The following is a 26,755-nucleotide window of genomic DNA, read 5'->3' as shown; positions in this document are numbered from 1 at the left end:
TACAAAGGCGAGGGGCCCAGAGGGAAATAAATTGTGAGGGCTGAGACAGGAATTCTGTCATTTTATTGAGCCTAATTCCAGCGCTCTCCGCACAGGGCTCCAGAAACCGAGAAATGGAGATCAAGGAAGAGCCATTTCTCTGACAAATGCACTGCGCTGGCCGATCTTCCAGCTGCGGAAGACTTCTCCAAACCCAGCAGGGCGAGTGTAGGGCACTCGAGGTCCTGCGGAGTCGGGGCGGGGGCGGTGTCTGCGTCCCAGCCTCACCGCAGACGTAGATAAGCGGTAAGTACCGCCCCTTTAGAGTCTCAGTCTCCAATCGTTTCACAGGTTTCGGCCCAGACCTCACTCTGAGCCAATCGTCAATCGGATTCCGGACTCTTGCCTGAAGGCTTCCGCCCATCTTCAAGATGGCACCCCAATCCGGAGGCCGTGAGAGCTTAGACACAGGCGAGGGGCGGGGTCCGGGGAGAGGGGTGGGGCTGCGGCTCTGGCCCGAGAGGAGGGGGCGGTGCGTCACTTCCGTTGTCAGGTGGCGGCGCCGCAGCCATGGAGGGAGGCGGCGGCGGCGGCGGTGGCGGCTCGGGTGGCTGCGCTGGGAGGCGGCGGTGAGCGGCTCCCACGCCCCCGGCCCGGCCCCGGCTCCCCGGGACGGAGCGCCGAGCAGTCCTGGCTCCAGGCTACGGACTATGGGCGAGCAGCGCTGAGCACCGGGGGAAGGTGAGGGCGGGGGTCCCGGAGCGGGGAGCCGGGCGGGGGGTGCGGGTTGGCGCGGCGGGCCTCAGCGGCTGTGGCACGGGGACCGGGGTGACAGCCCGAGGCCGTCCCGGTGCGACAGAAATGGCAACAGTGAACGCCCTCTCCTCTTCTGGGGTCTGCCCTTCCTGGGCGGCGGGGGCGGGGACTGCTGCGCTCGGGGTACCGGGCGGCCTCGGGGAGCCTGGGTCCCGCCGCAGCTCTAGGAGGTGGGCGCTGCCAGCCTTGCCCGGAGTCATTCGGCTAGTGAGGCCACCGACGTTTGAACTCAGCCAGGTCTTCCCCAGGAGACACCCTCTGCCTCTCCATGCTTCCCTCCCGATCCCGAAAGGGACTTGAAAGTTAGAACGAGTCCCCAAGGCGGGCCAGCCAGGGCTTCCTCCAGGAGCCCTCACCCGTCGCTGCTGGGGAAATTTTCGCATCGCGGGAGGCGTTCAGATGCGGGTCAGAGCTACCTGCTTGCCAGTGCTACGTTTGGCCGGCCTTTTCCAAGGAGAGAGCACGCCGCTGTGGTCAGTTTCACCTGCTGTGCCGGGTCTGGCCCGCCCATTCCCACGCGACTCGGCCACACCTTCCAGGCGGTGGGTAAGGGCTTTGGGATTTCCGATGCTACGTTCTCTGCTAACCCCCACTCCCTAGGTTTGATGCCCGTTGGCGGAAGGAAGAGATGACAGCTGCCTTCGGTGGCAGAGTAGACTTTGCTCTGTTTTAAGTCACGGGAGAAACCGGTTGGCTTTGGTTGGTTTTGAGAGCAGTGGGGAAGAAGGTAGTCACTCTGGGCTGGGCACCTTTCCCTCTTGGCTTAGTTTTGCATGAGATAAGGAAGAGCAGAATATGTCATTGTAAAGCCAAAAGAATCCTTGTTTGTAAACAGTGCTTGTGAGCTGTTCCAGCACTCCTTGCTGGCCCTGCTCTGCCAGTGGTTTGTGGAGGTTGCTCTCATTTATTCATTCATTCCCCGCATGACAACAACAGTGCCCTTGCCTAGAGAGGCAAGTACCCTATGGTATAGTGGTGAAGAGTGGGCTTTGGAGCCAGACTTCCTGAGTTCAAATTCTGGCCCTGCAGCTTCTAAACGTGTGTCAGTAGGCATGTGGTATAAGCTGTCTGTGCCTCAGTGACCTCATCTGTAAAATGGGTGATTACCTAGAGCTGTTGTGAAGATTTAAAAAGTTAACACATGTAGGGGCGCTTGGCTGGTTCAGTTGGTGGAGGGTGTGACGCTTGATCTCGGGATCGGGAGTTCAGGCCCCACGTTCAGTATAGAGATTACTTAAAAATAAAATCTTTAAAAAAATTGGGGCACCTGGGTGGCTCAGTCGGTTAAGCGTCCAACTTCAGCTCAGGTCATGATCTCTCGGTTTGTGGGTTCAAGCCCCACGTCGAGCTCTGTGCTGACAGCTCGAGCCTGGAAACTGTTTCAGATTCTGTGCCTCCCTCTCTCTCTCTCTCTGCCCCTCCCCCACTCACGCATTTTGTCTGTCTCTCTCTCTCTCTCTCTCTCTCTCTCTCTAAAAAATGAATAAACCTTAAAAAAAACTTTAAAAAAATTAACACATGTAAAACACACAGAACCATATCTGCCACATGATACATGTTACCTATTATTCTTATTTCAAGAAGCTCATGGTCTGGGTAAGGGAGACTGATCCGTAAACAAGTAGTTAAAATAGGTCTAAAAAAGCTAGTAGCAGCGGGCACAGGGCTGTAGGAGCCCACAAAGATCCTGGGAAGACTTGGCAGAAGTGATGACCCTGGAGCTGTGTCTAGAAGGATGGAAGGCTTAATCAGTGAGAATGAAGGGGTAAGGTGTTCTACTTAGAGAAAGACAAAGGCACGCATAGTTTGGGGTTTTCCTAAATAAAAGCTTTAATTTACTTATTCATTTAAGTAATCTCTACACCCAACGTGGGGTTCAAAGTCACGACCCCGAGATCAAGAGTCACATGCTCTTCAGACCGAGCCAGCCAGGAGCACCTGAGTACACGCATAGTTTACTCCAGAAACCTCAGATTGTTCAGTATGGTGGTATGAAAGTTGACATGGTGCAAAGTAAGGCAGTACAGGCTGACAAGGGAATGCCACGTTAACAAGTTCGGACTTTATGCCAAGGGCAGTGAAAAGGTTTCTAAGCAGAGGAGTGACATGATTGGATCTGTGTTTTAGAGTGATCTCTCTGGAGTTGGTTCCAGCTGAGGAGGGGAGAGCCAGGACTGGAGTCATCTTTAGAGGCCCCTGCAGGCCTCTGAGTAGGGAGAGTTGGTGCCAGGGTGGGGGATCTTTGCTGAGAAAGCCCTGGATGCCATGGGTGGCAGGTGGCAGGCTCCCTGCCTTGCTCTGAGCTTCTCTGCCCAGCACAGAAGTACCTGGTGCATGTGTCCCTCTCGTCCTAGGATTGCAGGTCACACGAGCACCGCCTTCTCCAAAGGCCTGTGGCCGGGGGTGTTGCGCTTGCTCCCTTGTGCCTTTCGTTTGACCTGGGAAGGCAGCAGACTGTGGGCATTAAGAACCTATTTGGCTCTGCGGTAAGACAGATCTGAGTTCCAATCCCAACCCTGCTGGTCGCTAGAGGTTACTTATTCTCTCCATGGCCAGCCTTCTCATCTATAAAGTGGGGACAGTAAGGCCCCTCCCTAGGAGGGCAGTTGTGAGGATTAAGTAAGACGTTGCAGGTTGAACACTTAGCACACACTGAGAAATACTTGGTAAGTGTTATTACAGACTGCAGGAAAGAACTTCCAAGAATTAGTGGGAGCAATTAGTCGCAACTGGAACTGTGTCCCTTGGAGCTGTCAGGAGCTGTCAGAAGTGTCCTGAGGGATCACAAGATCACAGAATTTCACTGTATTCTTTCTGAAAAGGAAATCTGTGGGGAGTTTACCCAGTCTTTATGGGAGCCATGCGGATGATTCAGCTCAGCTCTTTAAGAGAACCATTTTGGGGGACACCTGGGTGGTTCAGTCTGTTAGGCATCTGATCTTGGCTCAGGTCATGATCTCATGGTCCATGAATTCAAGCCCCACATTGGGTTCTGTGCTGACAGCTCAGAGCCTGGAGCCTGCTTAGGATTCTCTCTCTCTCTCTCTCTCTCTCTCTCTCTCTCTCTCTCTGCCCCTCCCCTGCTCATGCTCTGTCTCTCAAAAATAAATAAATGTCAAAAAAAATTTTTAAGAGCCATTGTTTTTAAAAATAGAAGAGTACTTGAGAAAAAATTGTATTTTAAAGTATTCATGACAGAAAAGATGTTTAGAGGTTCTTCCGTGTGTCCCTATTAGATACCCTTGTCTGGTATCTGAATTAGTATCACCAAGAAGCATCACACACATTGATGTATGTAGTGGCTCAAAATCCAGGGCTCCATATGTGGCTGGGGTGTGCTGGGTGCCAGGGGCAGAAGGAGAATAGAGAGGTAGCCTCTGCCCTGGAGGAGCTTGTGGTCTAGCAGGGGCCTAACCAATGAACACTCGCATAGTTTGGCAAGTCTTTCCCAGAAGTCTTGTAGCATGTAATGGGAACCAGGAGGAAGGAGCAGTTCCACTGGGGGATGTGGAGGAGACTGGGGAGAGCTTTGGAAAGGCCTCAGAGTTTAGCTCCCAAATGGCGAGTAGAGTTTTCCGAGGGCTCACAAGGCACCCCAAGCGGGGGAACAGCGTGGCACAGGCCTGGATGCGTGCTGGTGTATGTGCATCTTTAGGAACCACAAGAGGTTCTAGCACAGGGTGTGAAGGACCTGGCTGTAGGATGTGCTGGAGAGGTAGGTACCAGTCTAAGATGCTTGAACTTCTCAAGATCTTGTGATGGAACGCTTTGTTTTATGTGGAGGGAACACCATTAGGCCTGCATCTTCCCAAGAGCCCTCTAGCTGCGGGTGGAGGGTAGACTGGGAAGAGAGTGGGTCTGGAGTCCAGGAAGAGGCTGTTGTAATGGTCAGAGCAAGCCCTTGTGTGGGCCTGGATCAGGGCAGAGGCATTTGGGATGGAGAGGAAGGGCAGAGATCAGAGCTGTTTGAGGAGAAATCAGTAGGACTCTAGGAATATTTGGAAGGGATGGTTGAGGGAGGAGCAGTGGTGGCAGGTGACCCACAAGTTCCTGGTTTGGGTGACACAGTGAATGGTAGTGCAGAGGCTTGGGAGAAGACAGTGGCCAGTGAAATCTGCCCGCTCCCTTCAGTAAGATCCGAGTGCATCTCACGGGACAGCATCAGTTGTAAAGTCTGTGGCACCCTGTCCAGCTTGGGGCCAGGCTTCCCTCTGGTTACGCCTGAGTCAGCACCTGGGAGAAGGGCAGCTCCCCTCCCTTCACCTTTCCTCTGCCCAGATTTGCCCAGGGAGGTGACCTTGTGCAGTATTTCAGAAACTCAATTGGCTGAGTCTGCAAAACTTGTGTAATTTCTCCAGCCTTCAGGTGGCCCTACAGAGCAGCTCTTTACTCTGCGCCATCCACACTGCTTCAGCTGATGGGGTCCTGGTCAGCAGCATACCTCTAGGTTGTACGTGGCTTTCCCATTGTTTCCTGGAGATCTTATCTGGAAAGAGATCTTGAGATTGGATTTACTCCCTAGGCTGGGTTAGCAGACTCTGTCCCTCTTCTCAAGAAGGAGAGGTGTCTGCCCGAGGCCACCTAGGACTCAGAGCCACCAGAGAGATGAGAGGAAGTTGCCCTGGTGCCTTCGTCTCCGAGCTCTGTGGGAGTGCAGAGCTAGACCAGAATCGATTGTGCTGTGCAGAGAGTGTGCTGGGGGACAACAATTCAGACAGGCCCTTCGGAACGGGGGGAGATTTTCACAAGACTTGTCCTTGGGTTTGTGGGGTAAAGAAGGTAGAAGAGAAAGTGGCCTGAAACGAGAGCATTTCTTCCTCTCCCACCTGCTCAGGTGACACTGTGGCCTTGCAGCAGGTGGCCCAGGGCCCACAGCAGCCCTGCATATCCTCTCAGGATCTGTAAGACCCTTGAGAGAAAAGGATGGTATTGTTTGTTTTGATTTATACTGTCTTAGAGATGGTCCCATTCTGGCACATGGATGCTTGGGTTGTTTTTCATTGTGGATGTGTGTAATGTATTCAGCAAGCTCTCTACTAATAAATTTAGGTTATTCTCTGTCTTTTGCTCTCCAAACAGAGCTGTAGTAACCGCCTGCATATATATGATTTGGCCCACCTTAGGGATGTGCAGGATTCTAGAAGAGAGGTTGCTGCTTCAGAGTACCTTTTATTATTATTATTATTATTATTATTATTAATTTCTTGAAGAATTTCTCGGCCTCCTTTTAATAAACTTGAGTGGCCTGATTTTGCTCCAGTGAGCAAAGGTAGTCTTTTGGGTTGAGGTACCCCATCCTGTGGGGACACTGAGGAGTCCTTGCCCTGAACAGGCTGCAGGTCTGTGGTGGTCATCCTCTTCTGATTGACGGCAGTCTACCTCAGGAGTGAGTTCAGGCTCCCCAGAGCTTTCACTGTCCAGTAGTATACAGGCTTGATGATTTCCAAGCAAGTCTAGTTTTTGGGAAGCCCCAGAGAAAACTGAGAAGGGCTCTTGTCATTCAGAGTGAAGCTGTGCTCTCTAAATATGTTTATAGACTGCCGCCTACTTGGCAAAAGAGACAGAAGATGTTTAGTCTTTAAAGAGTCTGTGACCCAAGGATCCAGGAAGAAGAAACAGTAGCCTGGACATTGTGGTGGGAATTGGCAAGAGCAGGACTGATGTGCCTGTCATTTGTCTTTGGGTTTGGGGCAGAGCTGGTTTGGGGTGTGATAAGGAGACAGCAGGTGCTTGTAGAGAGAAGCTCAGTTCCTTGGAAGACCTTAGCACTGGCTAGCCCAGAATTCGGTGGGGCATTTGGAACCCCATATCTGGCATCTGCCAGCCCTAGAAAGCAAGAGTCCTACATTTTGCAGCGGGCGTGGAGCTCCTGGTGTTACTGTGTTTGGCATGAATTCCACAGGGTGCTTTCTCCTCTGACTGCTCTCCCAACGTGGTCCCTCCTGAAGGAACCGGAAGGAAACCAGCCAAAAAAGGGCAGATTGCCACCACCTTCCAGGTCCTTTGCTAAGTACTCAGCAGTACAGATTGAATGTTTCTCAGACTCTAAGGAAGGAGGGACTGTCTCTTACGGAGGAGAACCCCTAGGCTCAGAGATGTTAAGTAACCTGTCCACAGCTTCATAGGCAGTAGGAGCAGAGCCAGATTTCCAGCCTACACTGTGTGATTCTAGAGCCCATGCCATGCCATTCACCCTGGCCCCACTCTGGCCCCAGGGAGTCCAACCTACGTGGAATCTTGGACTCATAGAGTTTTAGAGCTGGAAGGGTCTTTGGCAAAGCTGAAGCAGTCCTTTCTTTGCCAGAAGAATGGAAACTACCACTTTCTGGAGGCAGGTCCCTCCCCCTCCTGCCCTGTGGCTAGTGAGTAAGGAGACTATCAACCGTATCACTTAACAGTTAAGGGCCTAGGCTCAGATCACCTGGCTTCAAAGCCCACTTCTGCCACTTGCTCGTTGAGTGACCTTGAACCAGTCACTGACTGTCTCCAGCTTCATTTCCTCCCCTGTAAAATGGACATAATACTGCCTGCTCCTCAGGTAGTAATGGGGATTAGACATGAGGTGTTATTGTCTGTAGCAGGTTCAGACTGATTTCTAGTCCGCAGTCAGGACCCAGGGGCGGCTCTGATGAGGCCCAGCTAAGCTCTTTGCTGGCGGGTCTGTGAGTGTTCTGAAAGAGGCATCGTGAGCCAGGTTCCAGGTCTCCAGTTCGAATGCTTTGGTGGTCCTCCCAGCCCCTCTGGATCCCAGCTGGCGAGCAGGAAATTCCTTCTAGGCATGTTTGCAAGTTACCTGAGAGAGCTTAAGTGTGCCCAGAGTGGTGGTTTTGTCCCTCCCGCCGACTCTCCTGCTGCAGCCTTGCAATGGCACACGGGCTGGTACCTTCAGGGCACTTCTGCATGTGTCCTGTGCCGTACCCCCTCAAGTGTGCCCTCTCTGAGGCCCAGCCTCCCTTGGGCCTATTACTACTCTTAACAATTCTAATGGGTTAAACATTTTTTGAGATTTAAAAGAAAGTATTGTTATAGTAGTGTATGATAAAATAGTTAAGCAGTATGGAAGAATATAACATAAACTCTCCCTCCTCTCCCTGGGCCCCTCATCCTGCCGGGAAGTATCCACTGTTAAGTTTCTCCTAGAAATTTCCTGTGCATATTAAAACCTTGTGTATGATCTTTTTGTCTTTACCCAAATGGGATCGTATTATACACATAGTACTGGTTTGTTTGTTTGTTTTTTAATGTAATATATTGTAAACATCTTTACCAGCAGGTGCAGACCTAGTCTCATAGGCTGCATTGTATTCCACTGGATGGAACATGATGTAGTGAACCAGTCCTTTCTTGGTGGACTTTTAGAGTGTTTCCTGTCTGGATGTGTGTGAGTGTCTATGTGTGTTTTGATTTTTGTGGTTTTATCTTTTGTGGTTTTTTGCTGCGACACATGGTTCTGTAGGAACCCTCGTTGAGCACATTTATCTTTGTGGACTTGTGTGGATATTTTTGTAGGATAAATCCCTTGAACTGGAAAGGCTGGGTCCGAGCCATGTATTTTCTTCTGTTGTGTTGGCTGTGGTTTAGCACATGTTTTCTGCACACCTGCTGAGCCTATGCAGGGCATTCTGAAGTGGACAAGGCCCAGGCCTCGCTCCTAGGAGCTCACCCTCTCCAGAGACACACGCAAACAGACATATGAGCATGCTCTTGCCATTGTGTGCGCTGTCAGTGGTGGCTCGTGGATCTCAGGATTGGCCCTGGCTGGCCTCCTGGTGGCTCAGAATAGGTGAGATCCTCATGTAGGCCTCCCCTCCAAATGGCTCCCCGAGGGGCACTCTGCTGGCCCAGCCTGCCATCAGCCTCTGCGACCCTGCCCCTCCCAGCCAGCGGCATTTCTGAACTGTATTGTTCATGGTCAAAGTTGTGAAATTGAATTGAATTTAAATTTTTTTAAGTTTATTTCTTTATTTTGAGAAACAGTGTGAGTAGGGGTGGGACAGAGAGAGAGGGAGAGAGAGGAATCCCAAGCAGACTCTGCACTAAAAGTGCCCCAACGCCGGGCTCGAACTCACAAACCGTGAGATCATGACCTGAGCCAAAATCCAGAGTTGGACGCTTAACTGAGCCACCCGGATTGCCCCTGAATTTAATTGCTGATAGAGGCAGTTACGGAGAAGCAGTTTGCTGACCTCAGTCCAAATTGCCTTTCTTACAGCATGATGGTAGTGATTTTTGCTGTTAAAAACAGTATAAAGAGAGAGAATCACGTGTACCTGGGCCTGGCCCGGGCTTTCCCGTCTGTCGCTCTGGAAATCTGGGGTGGAAGGAAGGAAACTTAACATTTGTCTAGTGCCTCCCACACGCTGGCTCCCGGCAGTCCTCAGGGAACCCTGTGCGGGGGCAGCGCCATCCCCCTCCTGTAGGTGAGGGGACCGTGGAGCACAGAAGCACATATTCAGGTTGCACAGTGGACACAAAGGGTGGTTCTCAGACTCAGCCAGCCTTCCTGCAGTCACTTGCTGTTTTCTCCCCGCGTGATTGGGGCCACTGTGGGTGGCAAGAACCTGAACTCCATGTGGGACCCCGTGGCAGGCGTTGTTCCCCGGCTGAGTCACTGCACAAGGCAGGAACTGATGGTTTGAGCTGAGGATGGGTCCCCTCAGGAGCAGGGCAGGCTGGCATGAAAGGGGAGAGCTGTCAGGGACTTGGTCTGCCATCACTGCGCAAGGCAGAAGGCCCCCCACAGAGCCAAGGGGCCACCAGGAATGCCTCCCGAGCCAGTGTGCTTGGCTGCTTCCCCAGGCTCCTTCTCTGGATGGGAGATACCAGAGCAGCACGGCCTGAGAAAGAGCTATTAAGTCTGTCCCTTCCTCCTCTGACACCCACACACAGTGACGGATTATTTGTTGTCACATCAGCTGCTTCCGGAGGCCCTTGGGAGGGGTGTGCTGGTTGCAGGACTGGCATTGCTGCCCTGGATTCTGCTCTGGTGGCACTCAGAGTGACCGCTGGTGAAGCCCTTTGCCCCATCTGCAGAGACTGGTCTCTCTTCCATTTATTTGTCTTTGCCCCAGAGGGGCCCACGGGTCCACCTGTGTGTGCACAGCCCTGGAGCCTTTCCTCCCGGAATCTCTCTGGAACACATCCTCCTGGCCAGAGGCCTTTCGCCTCCAGTCTTCCCCGCCCAGCCGTCATGGAGGCCACAGAGAAGCCCAGTGGGGACTTCCTCAGGGCAGCGGGGTGAAGAGGGACATCACTGATTACGTAATCTCCTTGTATGTGAATCTGGCCTCCTAAAGGAGACCAGAGCTGGACCTCCGAGCTGCAGACACTGGGCTCTCTGTGAGCAGTGGGGTCTTTGGGCCCCCGCTGGCCCCCAGGACTGCTGCGCTGGTCACACTGTAGTCCTGCTGGGGAAAGGCGGCGACAGAGGATGGGTCTGGTGCGGATGTGCTGAGGGGGAACAGGCTGGGCACAGGGCCCTCTTTCTGACCGCCCCTCCCACTTCCCACTGGGCTGAGTCACTTCCTCCCTGGCTGCTGCAGGTAGGTACTCTCCCACACTCCTGCGCCTGCCTGCGAGCAGACCAGCAGACCGGGCTTCAGGGGGCGGGGTTCACCCCGGGCAGTGAGAGCAAGCTCTGGTTAGAAGCCGCCAGCTCACTCGGTAACCCCGAGGCAGGAAAGCAACGGCGTTTAGGGAATGGTGTGATGTTGTGTATCCTTGACAAATTGGAGCTGTACATATCCTGCATTTTCAAAATGAGCAAAATCATCACACTGTTTTGGAACAGCGAAGATGACAGCGCATGCATGAATCTTTGTCATCAGGGAGTCCTGGCTGAAGCCAAGGGATTACTAATCCTCCTCCCCATCCCCCAGCTCCATCCTGAGCTCTGAAGCAAATGGCTTCCAGTGGGTTCCTGGAGAGGTTCCTTATAGCCTTCAGACTCCCAGGGAGAGGGTTCATGCCTACTTCGGGGTGGCTGCCATTAAAACTCAAAGGAAAAGCTGACCACAAAGCCCCCGTTCACTCTAGCTAGCAGAAGTAGAAGAGAACAGGTCTCAGGCAGCCTCCTCTGGGCCCGGTAAGCTGGCCAGGGCCTCTAGGCCTTGGCTGGTCAGCAGTAGAAGGGGGAAATCTTTACTTCATCAAGTTGTGAGAAGGAAAGAAAATCTAGGAAGACACTAGAATGGTTCCTGGCAGGCAGTAGGTACCCATTAAGTGATAGTTCAAAAAGGATTGCACCCAGAGAGGCTTGTCGCCAGGGAGGTTACCTCCACTTAGAGCAGGGACCCCTCACCTTCCCCAGCAAAGACCTCATGACACAGCCAGCCACAGCATCGCATCTGGCCCTTTAGTGTTTTCTCTTTTACACGTGAGGAAACTGAGGCCCAGAGAGGGTAGATGACTGTCACAGAAGGCAGGTGACTAGTTCAGGGAAACAAAGCAAGTAAGTGATGGAAGCTGGAATTTGAACCCAGACCTATCTGACCTCAAAATCCATCTTCCCCTCCCACCTGGCATTTGGGTCCCTGGTCTATGCTTCGAAACATTTAGTTCCATGGGCTGTGAATTCCTCTGGTTTCCTGAGTTGACTTTGTGGATGGAAAGTGGGTCTGTCAGGAAGTTGGGAGCCCTGGTAGCAGCCCCTGCATGAGAGTATTGGGGTGCAGTGGGGGTGGCTTCCAGAATGCTTGGGTCACAGAGGGCTGGGGGACACCGCCTGGTTGGCTGTTGGGAGGATATCTCAGTAACCCCACCTCGACTTGGCCCCTCTCTCCAGAGAGACCTGCTCGGGGGCCGGAAACACCTCCTTATCCAGGGACAAGCACGGCCCCTCTCTCCCTGCTCACCTGCAGCTTTCTGGCTGGCAGCTCCCTGATTCCAGGAGAATGACTGCTTATGAGGAAATCCAGAGGGCACCCCCCTCTCTCTGGTTGGCACTCCTAGGACCATAGCCATCATCAGGTAGGGAAGGAGCAGTCAAGGAAGCAGTGTAGTCAAGTACAAGGAATATGGGATTCAGAGTTGGGAAACCCGTGTTCACATCCCTTCTCTTTCAGCAACCAGCCGGGTAACTTCAGGCAGGTCTCAGTATCTCTGAGTCTCAATTTCTTTTTCTAGGAAAAGTTGTGTTTGAGGAGAGGTGGGAGGGATCAGTTACAGTCATGTACGGGAAAGCGCTTTGTAAGCTATAGAGCTCTGTGCAAAAGTTAGTTGCCGTGAGAGTTCATGTGACGGTGTGGGCCTCCCATGTGGGCTCCGAGTCCGAAATTCACCATCCAGGAATGAGCCTGGAGAATTTTCGAGGGAATTGGCAGACCTCTAGTGTGGGGGTGTCTGGTCTATAAAGCAGATCTACAGGTCTTAGTTGGGTCATGTGTTCAGATTTCACACTGCTCACCCCAAGCCTTGGTATTTCTTTCCAGGTATAGTCACATAAAATGCAGAGTTGAGCCAGAACTGCCCTTTTCTGGGGATAGCAAGAGTGCTAGGAATTTTTCTGACCAGCAGAAGGACCTTCACACCATGAGCCTAGAGGGACCCAGAGGACCTGTCACTGGTGTGTAGGGGCAGGACGAACTATCATTCACATGCCCCGCATCTTGCTGCAGGAAAGCAGGTCTTTTCACTGGATTCAGCCAAAAGGGGGCTAGTCTGTCCCTTTGCCAGTGAGGGGTCGGGCGCAAGCCTCAGGCATGTGCTGTGAATGAGTCACTCCTCTGTGGGGTCTGCTTTCCGGCAGCAAACACTGTCGAAGCACAACCCCCGATGATCAGCCCGCCCAGAACCCTCCCTGCCCCAGGCATCCAGGCATTTCTGACATGGGGCTCTGCCTGGACAAATGGTTCCCAGCATCTTGCAGCCCACTTACGTGCAGCTGTGACCCCTTGTCTCCCTGACCCTGGATTCTGTCTCCTGCCATGAGCTGGTGGACCATCCATCCGTACACCTGGCGTCCAGTTGGGTCATCCCTGTCCCCTGCCCCAATATGGTCCTTAATGTACTCTGGGCACATAACAAACAGTTCTGCAGTCCGTTTTCTCATTCAGCAGTGAGCCAGGCCCCGGGCAGGGTGCAGGGAAGCAGCGGTAAATTGGACTTGCTCCCTCAGGGGTGGTGGAAGTCAGATACACCATGGTTCCAGGACAGTGGGAGGGGACAGAGGTCTGCTCAGTGCTCTGGGAGCTGCAGGAGGAAAGGACTCAGAGTGAGGACGGAGGGAGAAGGATGAGCCAACCAGGGAGAAGAGGGCAGGGTGAGGGTGTTCATGGCACACTCAGGGAATTGTGAGTCATTTGGTGTGGGTGGATCTTGGGGGCCTACTAACGCAGTGCAGCCGGAGAGCTCGCCTGGGTCTGAGGAGTTAGGGTTTCTTCCTGAGACCAGAAGGGCATCGGAGGACCCCCGCCACGAAGACAGAAACCCTGCAGGCCCAGGTCCCGGAGCAGAGGAGAACGTGCAAGGTGCTAGACTCTGTTAGTCTGAGCCCCATTTACACAGGTAGCTGAAGTGGGGCCTTCTCCCGGAGTCCTTCCTGCATCCTCCCTGATCAGCCGCAAGAGAGGTTCCCCCTGCTTGGTGCACCTGATGCAGTAACCCTTTGATGAAAGTGTGCTGCAGAAAGACGCCACCAGGTGGCAGACCTAGAGATTGCACAAAAGCCTCCTTTTCCCCTTTAGCACAGCGTTTGCAGGGGCGGAAGAGGGTCGTTCAAGACTGAACTCCTGTTCATGCCAGCCTGGCTCTGCCCAACAAGGGTGAGATCCCGCATCCTGCCACTGTGGGCACAAGGAGTCCCTTTGTGAATCTGGACAACAGATTCCTCCAGGGCCTTAGGAACTATTCCATCCAGTGGCTTGCGCTTTCTCCGGTCTCTGACCTCAGAGTAAATTGCAGGCATTGTGACCCTTTGCCCCCAGACCCTTCAGCATCTGTCACCTCAGAGCAAGGGCATTCTTCCGTGTAACCAAAGAGCAATTTTCAAATTCAGGAAAATTGACATCGATACGGTCCGTATTTAGATTTTGTCAGTTACCTAGTCATATCCTTTAGACCACCCCCCTGCCCAGGATCACACACTGCATTTACTTGTCTCTAGTCTCCATTAATCCAGACTGGTCCCTCATTCTTCCTTTAACTATCAGTCATTGATGTTTTTGAAGCACACAGGCCTGTTCTGTTGAATGTCCCTCAACTTGGGTTTGTCTCATGATCACATTCCGGTTACACATTTGGGGCAAAATGATAATAACGTAAGTTGTGATTTTATCAGGAGTTACACGATGTCAGTTCTGGTGTTGGTGATATTACCTTTGGCCATTTGGTTAAGGTTGCAGCTTGCTTTTTTTTTTTTTTTTAATTGAGGTATATTTACACACAGTGAGTCTCACAGATCTTTTAATTATAGAATTCAGTCATTCTGACAAATGCACGTCTTGGACTAGAGGCACTAGGTCTCAATTCCAGACTCCTCCCCACCCCTCCACTGGATCATGACAGAGGATCCATGTGGGGCGGCCTCATCATCCTGGACAGTCCCTTACTGTGCCCCGAGTTGATAATTGCCAGCTGGTGTTCCAGCCTCTGCTTCCCCCTAGGCCCGTGAACAGAACAAGACAAGAGCATGAGGTGCTGTCTGCCTCTGCCCTCCTATTGCTGGGCACCCCGCCCCTCCTCAGCAGCTCGGCCAGCCCCCTGGGCCTCCTCCCCTCCCCACGCTGAGCTGAGTGTGTCATTCGGGCTGGCCATCAGACTCCCCTGGCCTTCAGTGCTAGGCCAACAGCCCAATGGCAGGTTCAAGGTCTCTTAAGCCTTCACTCTGGGTACCCTCTTCTGCCTTCTTCCCCCACCACACACACCCATTCGGTGCCCAGTTGGTAACAATCCCTTTCGGTTTGGGCAGGAGAGATACAAAGCTACTGTGTTGAAGGTAATAATAGCACAGGTTACCAAATGCTTACAGTATGCTGGTAGGTACTATTGCATGGCTTATCTTACTTAATCCTTAGACCAACTTCCTAAGGTAGGTGTTGTGCTCTGTATTTTGTAGATGCTGAATACGTAACTTGTCCAAGATCTTATCACTATCAAGTGATGGTGCTGGGGTTTACACCGGATTGGACTTACTCCTAAACGCTTGCGCTGAGTTTGAGGTTCCCAGCCAGTGTGGGTTATGGGGATCAAGATGGTGCTCCCTTCAGCCGAAGGGTGACCGGGCCAGGCATAGGACAGCTGGGGTCCCCTGTTCTTTCACCCCCAAGTGTCATACAAATGGTTCTGTGTCGTGCTGTGAAAAAAGACTAACACACGTTGCTCTAACCATGTTATTGTGCCGCCTTAGTGTCCTGTCAACCGAGACTCTTTTCCCTCCCTCCAGGGCTGATGTGGGTCTAGGCGCACAGACCCTTGACACATGTGTAGCAAACAGGATTGAGGCCAGGGATGGGTGGGAGCCCTGCCCTCACGTTTAAGTGCCAGGTGGGCTGCCCAGTGGTGCGGGTCCCTGCCTTCAGTAGACACAGACAGAGGTAAAGTCCAGAAGACAGAAGTCTGCCCAACTCAGGGAATTTTTTGATTTGTTTGTTTGGTTCGTTTTGTTTTGACAGAGCCGGGAAACTTGGGAATGGGTGTAGGGGCTGCTGACAGGGACAGCTTGAATCTCGACACCATCGGCTCAGCCTGACCCTAGAGTGTAGACACAGTCCTTTGGCTCCTAGCAGGCATTGGAAGCTGCTAACAAACTGTGGCTACCAGCTGCCATTGTTGTCATACACACACACACACGCACACGCACACGCACACGCACACGCACAGCAAGCAGTGCACCGGGCCCGGGTCTGTTGCCTGCTCCTTGCGGGGACTGCCCTTGCACTCTGCCTTGACTGGTTTGGCGTGCAGGGTTACCCATCTCTCCAGGAACCCAGAAGTTGCAGCAGGAAGCCCAGGACAAGGTGGAGTGCAGAACTTTCTGCACAGTGGGCAGGCTCCATCACTGCCTTTCATGCTTGCAGGGGGATGGGGTGCTCCCCCTGGCTCTGTGCACGTGTGAATGTCTGCTGCATGGGGCATCTCTATACCTGAGTGGAGGGGGTGATTCTGGGTGTGAGTGATGGGCCCCTCCTTGGTTCGGCCAGGCTTCAACTGCTTCATGGTAGGTGGAACTGAGGAAAGACCGAGCTGGGGAGGCCTCAGCACCATCTCTCTTTGCAACCCACCTCCTTTTGGGGTTGATAGTAGGTAGATCCACCATGTTGAACCATGCCCTGCCATACAGTGCCCTGCCTGGCCCTACCCCACCCAGCTGTCCTGTGTACTGTCACACTGGATTTGGCACCACGGGCCTTAGAATCTTATGTGTTGCTAATGGCCCAGCCATTGTTGCCTTCTGGGAGAGCTGGGCTGACATCACCCAACAGCTTTAGAGTGAAATGACCTTTGCCCCAAATAGACAGGATAGGGCAGGCATCCCCCTCCTTTGGGCATGCCATGGTGGCTGTCACAGAGCTTTGGCCCTCCAATGCTGGCCCAAGCAAGTGAACCCCCAGCTCTCAGGATTGAGGCCCACAGCTTGCAGATGGGGGGTACCAATCTGGTTCTCTTTCAGTGCCTGCCTCCTAGCCTCTTCCCTTCACCCCCATTGTTGCCTCACTGAGCTTCCTGGTGAGTGCAGGTTCTAAGGGAACCGGTGCTAACTTGGGAGGGTAGTGCATGGAATAGTTGACAGATTGAAAGCTCGGGAGACTTCTAAGCCAGGACTGCTGAGTTACCAGGGAGCTGAGCAGTAGGCCCAGGAAATACCAGGCAAATGGCTGCCCCTTAGCCAGACTGGGCCAGGGTCCTTCACCCCAGCCTGAGGACTAATGTCTCTGGAGGGGCCTGGCCCCAAGTCCTTCTAGACCAGGGTAGCCAGACCTTTCACTTCGCAGATCTCACTGTGAAACCAGGATCCCTCAAAGCAGCCTTCCCCACGGGAGCATTTGTGGACCATTTGTAGGTGTGTCTCTGGAAGAGAGCCCGTCAGGATGATTTTGGGGTGAGGCACATCCTCCCTGTACATCAGTGGGGGTGCGGGGGACAGGAGGGTCTATCCCCAGGGGGGTTGTCTTTGCTCACCCCTCCAGTGAGCCTGTTAGCGGCTCCCCATTTTCCAGGCCTGCCTCTTCACACTGCTTCCTTTGCTCCCCCAGCCCTGGTGGCAGGAATGGATGTTCAGGAAGGGAAACAGCCCTGCCACCGCTTCCCCTGCCAGCATCTTTTCCCTCTCCCTGCCCGTCTGCTTCCATCCTTCTGTCAGCCTACATTTTGGAGCAGTTCCCAAGCCATTTGCTTGAGCTGAATCCCGAGTGGGGTGGGTGGGGTCAGGCTGAGCCCACTCATTGTCTGTGCTGCAGCTGCTCCCGACAAACTGTTGTCTAGACCAGGCGTGTGTGGAGGCGTCCAGGCAGTGTCTACACAGATACGATGGAGGCTCCACGGTGCTCTCCAGGGAACCAGGAGGAGAGAGGGGGCTTAGTGTTCCAGGGAAGATGGCAAAGATGGTCGGAATGGGAGGGAAACCAGCTCATCTCCCAGGGCAGGGGCAGGGGCAGGGGCAGCTCCAGGGCAGGGCTGCTGACCCAGCAAGAACCACCACCAATATATATATAATATATATATATATACATACACACACACACACACCAATATATATATTTATATATATATATATATATATATATATATATATATATATATGTAAAACCATTGTACCCCTCACTGTACCCCATATATATTATATATATGGGGGTAGAGTGGTTTCATATACACACACATATTTTTTTTTCCTTGTGGAATTTTTAGTCTACTGGTGGGGAGAAGACATTAAGCATATAAACACACAAATAAATACATAATCACAAAATACGGAAAATTCTGTGAACAAGAATTCCACAATAGAGTGCTGGGACCCAGTGGCGGTGGAAATATCAGGGAAGGCTTCTCTGAGGAGGTGACATTTAAATTGAGAAGGATGCAGAGAAGTCAACCAGGCAAAGGGCAAGAACACTGTTCCAGACACATTACTGTCCAGCTTTTTAAGATTTTTCTCGAAGCAGTTTCATTCTTCTCGTAGGAATGATCTTGAATCTGCATCCGGCATAAGCCTCTTTGGCAGAAATCATGGCCAAGCCTGACTGTGGCTTCTCCACCTGGGAGCTATCAAGGCCTACTGAGTTACAGGGTCCTAGTCACTCTCAGAATGAAGTCATGGGTCTGCGCCCCAGTGGCATAGCTCTGAAAACAAATAGGGGCTTGATGAGAGGCAAGCCTGGTACATTGGACCAGAGGTGTGCCAGGCCATCTCTCCTGAATTCCACTTCACTGCTGGATTCAGGCTCTCAGGGTTTAGAATAAGGGCCAGAATGGCAGCACGTGAAGATTTAAGCTAACTGGTGAATGTGCACCTGTTCTCAGATTAGGGGTGGCCTTCCAGGAATAACAGGCAAACAAACTAAAGGAAAAGAGAGCTATTTGACTACATAAGCATGTCACCGTTTTTTAAATTAGCAAAATGTTAAAACATTAAGAGAAACTACATCATATGTCAGCTATAGCCTTCATATATAAAGAGTTTCTAAAAATCAATAAGACTAATACACTCAACACAGTAAAAAATGGAAAAAGAATATGAACTGATTCGTGGAAGAAATAATGCATGCAACCAGTATGTATGTAAAACAGGTTCAACCTCGTGAATAATTGAGGAGTTAGGTAGGCATTTAAACAATGATGTTCTTTTTATTACCCATCAATTGGCAGTTCTTAAAAATTATATTCAGTCCTAGTGCAGGTTCTGGGACTTATTCGCCCACACCACTAATGTGGCATAAATTGGGACAGCCTCCCTGAGAACAGCTTGGCAGTGTATGTCAAGCATCTTTGGAAACGTGTGCTCCATTTGACCCTGCAGTTCCCCTTCTTGGAATTAATCCTGAGGGAGAGAGACAAGTATGTCAAGCTGTATGTGTGTAACAGTTAATAAAAAAATAGGGGAAAAAACCCCAGATGTCCTGATGGGTGTGTGGACCAATAAACTATGGTATATTCTTACCAAGGAGACCGGGTAGATATTTCAAGTGATGCTTCAGGATATTGTCATGTAAGGTTGTTCATAATTTTTTTTTACAGCCTTATTGAGATATATTTCACCTACCATAAAATTCACCCTCATAATGTATTTTAGATGGGAGAAAAGGAAGCTTATAAAATGGTATCACAGTGTGGTCCAAATTCCTGTAATAACGAAAACTAGAAGTGTGCGCACGTAAACATACAGGATGGTTTGCCTGAATGTTAACGGTGATTACATCTGGGTGCTGAGATTATGGGTACGTTTTAATCTTATTTTTGCATATCTGTGTTTTCTAATATTTCTGTGGGGAATGCCAATAACTTCTGTATGAAGAAAAAAATTATAGAAGTTGGGGTTCGGTGTCCCCCAGGCCTTTTATGGAAGGATAAAGGCTACACTCCTAACTTGGCCATCAGGTCCCCTAGATCTGGCCCCTGTCCCTCTCTCTGGGTCACTTCTCACCACCCCCTGTTTCAGGCCATACGCTCCACCAACACAAACTCCTTGGAGTTGGTTGCTTACGTACCGTTTCTTACCTGTGTGGGTTTGCTCACCCAGGTCCCCCTGCCTGGAGTGACCTTGGCCCCTGCGCAGCCCACTTCAGTATCACTTCCACAGGGTTTTCCCTGGGCTCCCTCAGGGCCAAGGGCCCCTCCTCAGGACCAGGCAGCTGGCCTTCCCCAGGCACCCCTGTGACCCTCTGCCCTCCCTGCCCATTCATCCGTGTACATCTGTGTCCTTTCCCCCCCCCCCCCCCCCCCCCCGCTGTCCAGGACACTGCCTTCCCAAGCTGTTAACTATAGGCGGCTGGAAGGAGCAACTCTTGTCTTTTTAAATCCACGTCCAGAGGTTAATATCTTTTAGAATCTGGCTCCTGTGTCCATCTTTCCTCCTAACCCTGGAGGAGATAGGGATTTCCAGGCACATCCAGGTGCATCCTTTAACTAGCTCTTAAATGCACAATATATGTTTTTCTTAAAAATCATTCAAGAAAAATTTGAAAATAGGAGAAAGAGAAGAAAAAGTAACACCCCCCCCCCATGACAACTTTGGGGTGTTCCTCCATCAGAGAGGACCTAAGAGTCAGAGGAGTTTGAGAGAGAAGATCCTCGGGGCAGCCATCCTCACACTTGGTGGGCATGAGAGTCCTCCGGGGCCCCCTCCATCCCACACCCCAGAGATCGGACCAGTGGGGATGCAGGGGGACCCAGGATTCAGCACCTCAGGCCATTTAGCTACAGGTATTTGGGGGGAAGACTTCACCTTGGGAACAGCCACTTCCAGGCCATCTCTCCTCTCTGTCTCTGTGGTGGTCTCTCGGGGACCTCAGTTTGCATCCACACAAAGCCAGTGTCCTCTCTGCATCTGATTGGCCCCTTTGAGATGGGCTGGCTGCCCACCTCTGTAGCCAGTATATGCTGCCTGGAAGGACATTCCCCTTGAGCCCCTGATTAATGCCAAGGAAAGGAGCTGTGGTTCCTTGTCACTGAGAACCTTTGATGCTCCTCCGGGAGGGGGAGGAGGTGGCGGCGGCAGCGGGAACAGCAGCAGCAGCTGTGTGACGCATCCCCAAGTCAGACTTGCAGGCTGAGTTCGCGTGAGGAAACTCGCTGACTTGCTCAGTGAGAAGGGCTCTTCTGTGTCTTGTCTAGAGCTGAGAATGAAGCGGAGAGCATCGGACAGAGGAGCTGGGGAAACGTCGGCCAGGGCCAAGGCTCTAGGAGGTGGCATTTCCGGAAATAATGCAAAGAGAGCTGGACCATTCATCCTGGGTAAGCCTCTGACCACTGGGTGAGGCAGGTTGCAGGGGGGAGGGGGGGTTGGGGGGGGCGGGGGGCGCAGGCGCAGTCTGACATGGTGAGCGGGGCGGCAGGCCTAGGCGCAGCAGTGCAGGGTGAAGTGCCACACCCACCACAGTGCAGGGCCTGACCCACCCCGGCCTGGCCCTAGCTTCCCTGCTCGACACGCAGTCTCTTTGTGCCTGTGGAAGATCCAGAGCGTTAGGTCATGTCTTACCAACAGCTGTCATTTTTGTCGTAGCCTCATGAGCCTTAGGTCCGCTGCGGCTGAGAGCTAAGCTGTCTCTTCCCCCATGGAGCCCCGCGTGTGCCCCCGCCCCATGCCACCATGGGAGGCACACAAGCTGCATCTGAACCCAAGGTCCATCATCCAAGGCACTTCTTGGACCATTCTTGGAGGGCACAAGTAATTCCAGGAGGCATTTGGTATAGCCCTCCAGAGGTCTTATAAAATTGGCGCACAAGTCCCGTGGAACTTCCCAGCGGGGGTTCCCGGTGGTCCAGAGTAGCAGCAGGGCCTTTCTGCCTGATGTTGGAGGCCCAGCAAATCTGGGTTGCTGGGCTCAGCGTTGCAGGAGTGAGCTGGGTTCTGAGGACGCCAACTCTTCCACCAGCCAGAGACTGGGTGTGAGTTTTGCTTTGGGGCGCTGTCTTGGACTTATGGGCACAGGATGGTTCAGCCCCAGGTGTTGATCAGATGGTTCCCCGTGCCTACTATGTGCCAGGCCTGGGCGATTTGCTAGGGCTGCAGCAGTGAACAAGACAGGCAAGTTACTGCACTCACCAGAACTTCATATTCTAGTTGGAAAAAGAAACAGAGTAAACCGTGCACAAGATCATCATTGGGTCAGTAAGGGCCTCGAAGGAAGAAAATAAGACGATGTGAGAGTGACGGGTTTAGAGGGGGTGTATACAAGGAAGGTTCTGTATGAGGAAGTGATACTTGGGCTGACACCCGAGGGTGAAAAGGATCCAGCCATGTGAAAAGCAGAGGAAAACATCCTGGACAGAAGGAGCAGCAAATGCAAAGGCCCGGAGGCAGGAAAGGGCTTAACAAGTTAGTACCTAAGAGCGCAGTGTAGCTGGACTATGGTGGTGGGGTGGGGAAACATAATCAGTTAGGTGGGCGGGAGCCAAATCGTACAAGACCTTGGAAGCCAAAAAAGAAGTTTCAGCTGTATGTTAAGAGCAGTGAAGCGCCATTAAGTGACACTGTGACATTGTCTGAGTTATGTATGATCTGAAAGCTCAGGCGGGGTGCCATCAAAGGACAAGGAGCTGTGTACATCTCCAGAAGTACAGAAGTTCCCCAAACCGGGTGCTCTGACGGGCCCGGCGGCCCCCTCAGACTACCAGGGGAACTCGCCAAAGCTCTGGTTTCTCACCCGGGAGATGCTGATTCAGAGGCTCCAGGTTGCAGCTGGGATCTCTCTCTCTTTTTTTTTAAACACACGCTCCTCAGAGATTCCAGCACACAGCCACTGCTGAAAACCCCTCTTTTTGAGAAACATGCCTGTAAAAGCCAGGTGTGCCTCGGACAGATGCACATCAAATCCTCCACTTCTGGAGGGGAGCCCGTGAGAACTGGCCCCCAGGAGACAAGAGGGGTAAATCAGTGGATGTAAATGACCTTCCCAAAGAAGAGATCTAGCGGAAAGACCGCGTGGTGCCACGAGAGACAGGGCTTCTTCGAAAAGTAAGCCCGAGGCTCTGTGTGCCGTAGGTCCCCGTCTGGGCAACTCCCCGGTGCCAAGCATCGTGCAGTGTTTGGCGAGGAAGGATGGCACAGATGACTTTTATCAGCTGAAGGTGAGTGAAGCACCCCGGGTGGGGGAGGCCTGGGACCCGGGGCCGTCCTGCCAGCCTGCTCGCCCCCCTCCTCCACCGCTTGCGAACAAGCTGCTGCTTCCCGGGAGGCAGTCGGGTTCACGCAGTCTCGCTCTGAGCGGGCCCGATTCGAAGGGCTCCACCAGAGCAGGAATCACACTGCCGTCACACTACGGAAAACCTTGCACGTCGTATGTGCATGTGTGAGTGCGCGTGCGGTGTTGCATGGCAGAACGTGAGCCCCACTGCTCCTCCCGTTGTCACTCGGCTTTGTAAAGTAAGGGCTTTTTTGGCTTTTTTGGTCTTTTTGTGTGTGTGCCTTCCTAAAGATCCTTACCCTTGAGGAGAGGGGGGACCAAGGAATAGAAAGCCAAGAGGAGAGGCAAGGCAAGATGCTGTTACACACCGAGTACTCTCTGCTTTCCCTCCTCCACACGCAGGATGGCGTGGTTCACCACCATGGGCTCTTCCAGGTGAGTGGCAGAGGGGGCTGCCTGTCCCCACCCTTCCCCCGGACCCCCTCCCCGGCTGGTCTGCGGGGGCCGCCTGTGTGGCTGGAGCAGCTCGCCCGCGCAGCCGCCTGGGAGCCCTGCCAGCCGGGCGCACCAGGACTTCCCGGGTGGGGCGGGCGGGAGGCCAGGCTGCGGCCACGTTAGCTGGGGCGTCCAGGCCACGATGGCCACAGCCTCGCAGGAGTGCACAGTTCTCTCCAAGGAGACCCGCTGTTCCCAAAAGGGAGGAAAGCACGGAGTCCGTTACAGACCCACGGGCTCTTCCCAGGTGTGTCGTGTGGAGAGCTGGCCAGGCCAGGGCGGGAGGGCGGCGAAACCAGTTGTTTCTGGTGCCGACAGTCCTTTTTCCTGCCCGGGCGTTCCAGTTAGTTCAGCGAGTGTCCCTGTGCCCTCGCGCTCAGATGTGCCAGGTCCTTCAGGGAAGGTACTAATTCGTCCTTGTGCCCTGAAAGGAGCCGTCCTCGGGGCAGAACCGAAATCGTGTCTCCGGAAATGAGGAAGGCCCGGTTCAGGGTGCCCAGGAGGCCTCCTGCCCGGGCCCCCCGCACAGCTTCTGAAGAGCCCTCAGCTAGACGCGCTGGCCAGGGCCACTCTTGCTAGAGGCACCTGGCCCTCGACAGGCCGTGTGGTGGCAGGGAGGCGCAGACGTTTTGGATACGGCAGCCCTGAATGCTGGCTGCGTGACCTCAGGCAGGTCACTTCTGCCTACATCTCACCTTCCTCATCTGTAGGATGGAGGCAGCGATGGACGCTCGCCTTGTAAGGTCGGGAAGGTGAATGGGAGTGTGTGCAGCCCGAGCTGTTCCTGTACATGCTATCATTGGCATTTTCTTGTCAGCTTGATTTTCTGGATAAAATAAAGGGGAAATGCCCCCCCCACTCCCATACATAAACACACTAAGGTGTTTATTATTAGATGTGCAATGAGAGACAACTCTGAAAAATCAGAGTGCTTCCCTTGAACATGAAACCCAACTGAGCGGGATTGTGTTTCTTTAGTGTTTCATCTCTGATAGCTTCCAAAGCTTGGCCCTGCTTTATGTCATCTTGAATAATAGAACCTGCGTGATTAGAAGCATTTCTGGAGTCATCTGTGTGCCAGACACTGCTGGGCCTCTGGGGAAGAGTGAACAAGAGGTGTGATCCGCTCAGAAGGAGAAATGTGGATATTCAGTCCCCAGGGGTTCCCCGGAGGCAAGCGTCAGTCTGCTGGGGATGACACTGAGGGCCTCCCTGAGCTGATAGAGTGAAAGTCCCTGTGTTTTCTGTCTTACTAAATACCTTTTCAGGTCGGGTGCCTGGCTGGCTCAGTTGGTAGAGCATGTAACTCTTGATTTCGGGGTTGTAAGTTCAAGCCCCGTGTTGGGTGTAGATTACTTAAAATAAAATCTTAAGGGCGCCTGGGTGGCTCAGTCAGTTGGGCATCCGACTTCAGCTCAGGTCATGATCTTGCGATTTCGTGGGTTCAAGCCCCGTGTCGGGCTCTATGCTGACAGCTCAGAGCCTGGAAGCTGCTTTGGATTCTGTGTCTCCTTCTCTCTACCCCTCCCCCCTTCTCATGCTCTGTCTCTCTCTCTCTCAGAAGAAAATAAACATTAAAGATTTTTTAGAAAACAATAAAAAATAAAATCTTAAGAAAAAAGAAGAAGAGGCACCTTTTCAGCAAGGAAAATGGGCCCAGAACTTGCTATCACATGTTGGTTACAGAACCCACTTCCTGATAGCAGGCATGGGTTGTCTTCCTCTCTCCACAACCTGTGAGGTTGTGAGGGCAGGGTGCTAGGTCCCTTTGACAGATGAGGGGCCAGAGACGGAAAAGTGAGGTGCACTGCCCCATGTCCCACAGCTGGGACAAGGGGGAGCTGGGCCTGAGCCCGAGCTTACCCACTGTTACATGGCTGCCCAGGAGTCCCGCTTCCCTGTGAAAGCAGTTGTCTTGGACATCCAGAACACCTGACTTCCACCGCCTCGGACCTTGGTCGTGGCTGGAATCCCTGGATGTGCCATGGAAGGAGGAATGCCAGGGCCCTGGGTTTGCTGCCTGGACGCTGGGCTCGGAGGTCCCTTTGGCATTACATTCCCAGCCCCGATCCAGACCCTTTGCTTTGGCATCAGAGCGTGAAACCCGAGCCTGAGCCGCTTTCACCCCAGCCCCTGGCTGGGCTTGGTCCTGGCACACAGGAAGCTGGGCATTACCGAGCGGTCCGCTGGTCCAGGCTGCCCAGGCCTCGGGCCTCCACCACCCCACACGTGCAGCCTGTTCTAGGCTCTTGTGTGTGTATCCGGCTGCAGAGGAGAGTCCCAAACCCCTGGCCCTGAACCTGCTGGCCTGTGGCCAAGCCCCCGGGTCTGCACCCTTGCCCCCCAGGACCGCACCTGTGAAATCGTTGAGGACACAGAATCCAGCCGGATGGTTAAGAAGATGAAGAAGCGCATCTGCCTCGTCCTCGACTGCCTCTGTGCGCATGACCTCAGCGACAAGACTGCCGACCTGATCAACCTGCAGCACTACGTCATCAAGGAGAAGAGGCTCAGCGAGCGGGAGACCGTGGTCATCTTCTACGACGTGGTGCGCGTAGTGGAGGCCCTGCACCAGGTGACACCCTGCCCCGCTGCCTGTCCCTTCTCCTCTGCCCGGCGCGTCCTGGGCCCTAGTGACCGAGAGGCCTCCAGGTCCCCCTGCCGCAGAAGTCCACCCTTGTTGCTGCTGCTCAGCGAAAGCAGCTCTGGTCCCCCCTGCCGCCCCTCCCCTCCGGCCGGGTGCGCTTTGCAGAACATCCAGGCAGAAAGCGGCCGGATGACCTGTGCGCCCAGTGGGGCACAGGGCTGCAGGCCTCAGCCCGTGTTCCTGGGGACGTGCTGCCCGGGCAGCCTGGTGGAGCGCAGCATAGCAACTCCCCGGCCGCCGAGAGGCCGCCCTGTGGTCTCCCGGTGAAGGTGACAACTGTGAGGTCCCGCTCGGGCAGCCACAGCCTGTCTCTGAGCTTTTCCTAGGGTTGGGGTGTCAGGCACCCCGAGGTCCAGGTGAGGAGAGCCTGGCCTGTCCCGGGCACACAGCTTCTGCAGGCTGAGCCTGCACTGCTTGCTCGCCAGAACCGGGAGGGTTCATCTCATAGCGCAGATCCACGCAGGTGCCTGTGGTTTGGTTTTCCAGCGGGCTATTTACTGGAGGCGGAGAGAGGAGTAGTTTTCCCCACTGGCTGCTGCCCAGAGGGGAGAAACCTGGGGGAGCCGCCCCGGGTGGGGCAGAGACTGCCTGGGTTCGCCTATTACCCCATTCCTGCCCACGGTTGTTGAAGCCTTAGGATGGTCCTCACCTGCCCGTGGCTGACAAATCAAGGCATGAGCCTAAAGAGACACATCATAGAGCTTTTTCCTGCCTTCCCCAACTCCTGGAGAGCCCACGGCTTAGAGGCTGGATCCAACCATGGCCTTAACCTTCGCATTACAAACCACATGCCTGTTGCTTTCCAGAAAAACATTGTGCACAGAGACCTGAAGCTTGGGAACATGGTGCTCAATAAAAGGTAAGATTCTCTCTTCTTCTTTCTTGATGTAACGTTGGGGTTGGCACGGGCCACACGCAGCAGCTTGCCAGCGCCCTACAGTGCCCCCGTGTTTCTGGCTCAAAACAGCCCACTTCCCCCAGGAATCCCAGGGGGCGGGGGGTGCAGTGTCTGCTTCTTCTGCCGTTTCCCACATGGGAACAT

The 26,755-nt window shown here is 53.3% G+C and overlaps 1 protein-coding gene across 5 annotated transcripts in view; it reads left to right on the top strand.

Annotated features, from left to right (window-relative positions):
- Positions 1-263: 263 nt before the first annotated feature.
- STK40 (serine/threonine kinase 40) overlaps positions 264-26,755 on the top strand; it is a 40,264-nt gene continuing 13,772 nt past the window's right edge. Inside the window, exons 1-6 of one of the 5 annotated variants that reach the window (XM_030326333.1) lie at positions 264-285; positions 20,560-20,679; positions 22,430-22,515; positions 22,863-23,006; positions 25,414-25,641; positions 26,520-26,572. In XM_030326333.1, coding sequence (XP_030182193.1) covers positions 20,568-20,679; positions 22,430-22,515; positions 22,863-23,006; positions 25,414-25,641; positions 26,520-26,572 — 623 coding nt within the window. In that variant the 5' untranslated portion in view covers positions 264-285; positions 20,560-20,567. Of the gene's footprint in view, positions 286-574; positions 721-1,094; positions 1,342-19,061; positions 19,164-20,559; positions 20,680-22,429; positions 22,516-22,862; positions 23,007-25,413; positions 25,642-26,519; positions 26,573-26,755 lie in introns of those variants that run through there. The other 4 variants (XM_030326332.1, XM_030326334.1, XM_030326335.1 and 1 more) reach the window with 4 other exon arrangements.

This window comes from Lynx canadensis, chromosome C1 (genome assembly GCF_007474595.2).
Source record: "Lynx canadensis isolate LIC74 chromosome C1, mLynCan4.pri.v2, whole genome shotgun sequence".
In the NCBI taxonomy this organism is placed as follows: Eukaryota; Metazoa; Chordata; class Mammalia; order Carnivora; family Felidae; genus Lynx; species Lynx canadensis.
The sequence above is the reverse complement of the archived record's forward strand: the minus strand, read 5'-3'. Positions and strand labels throughout refer to the sequence as shown.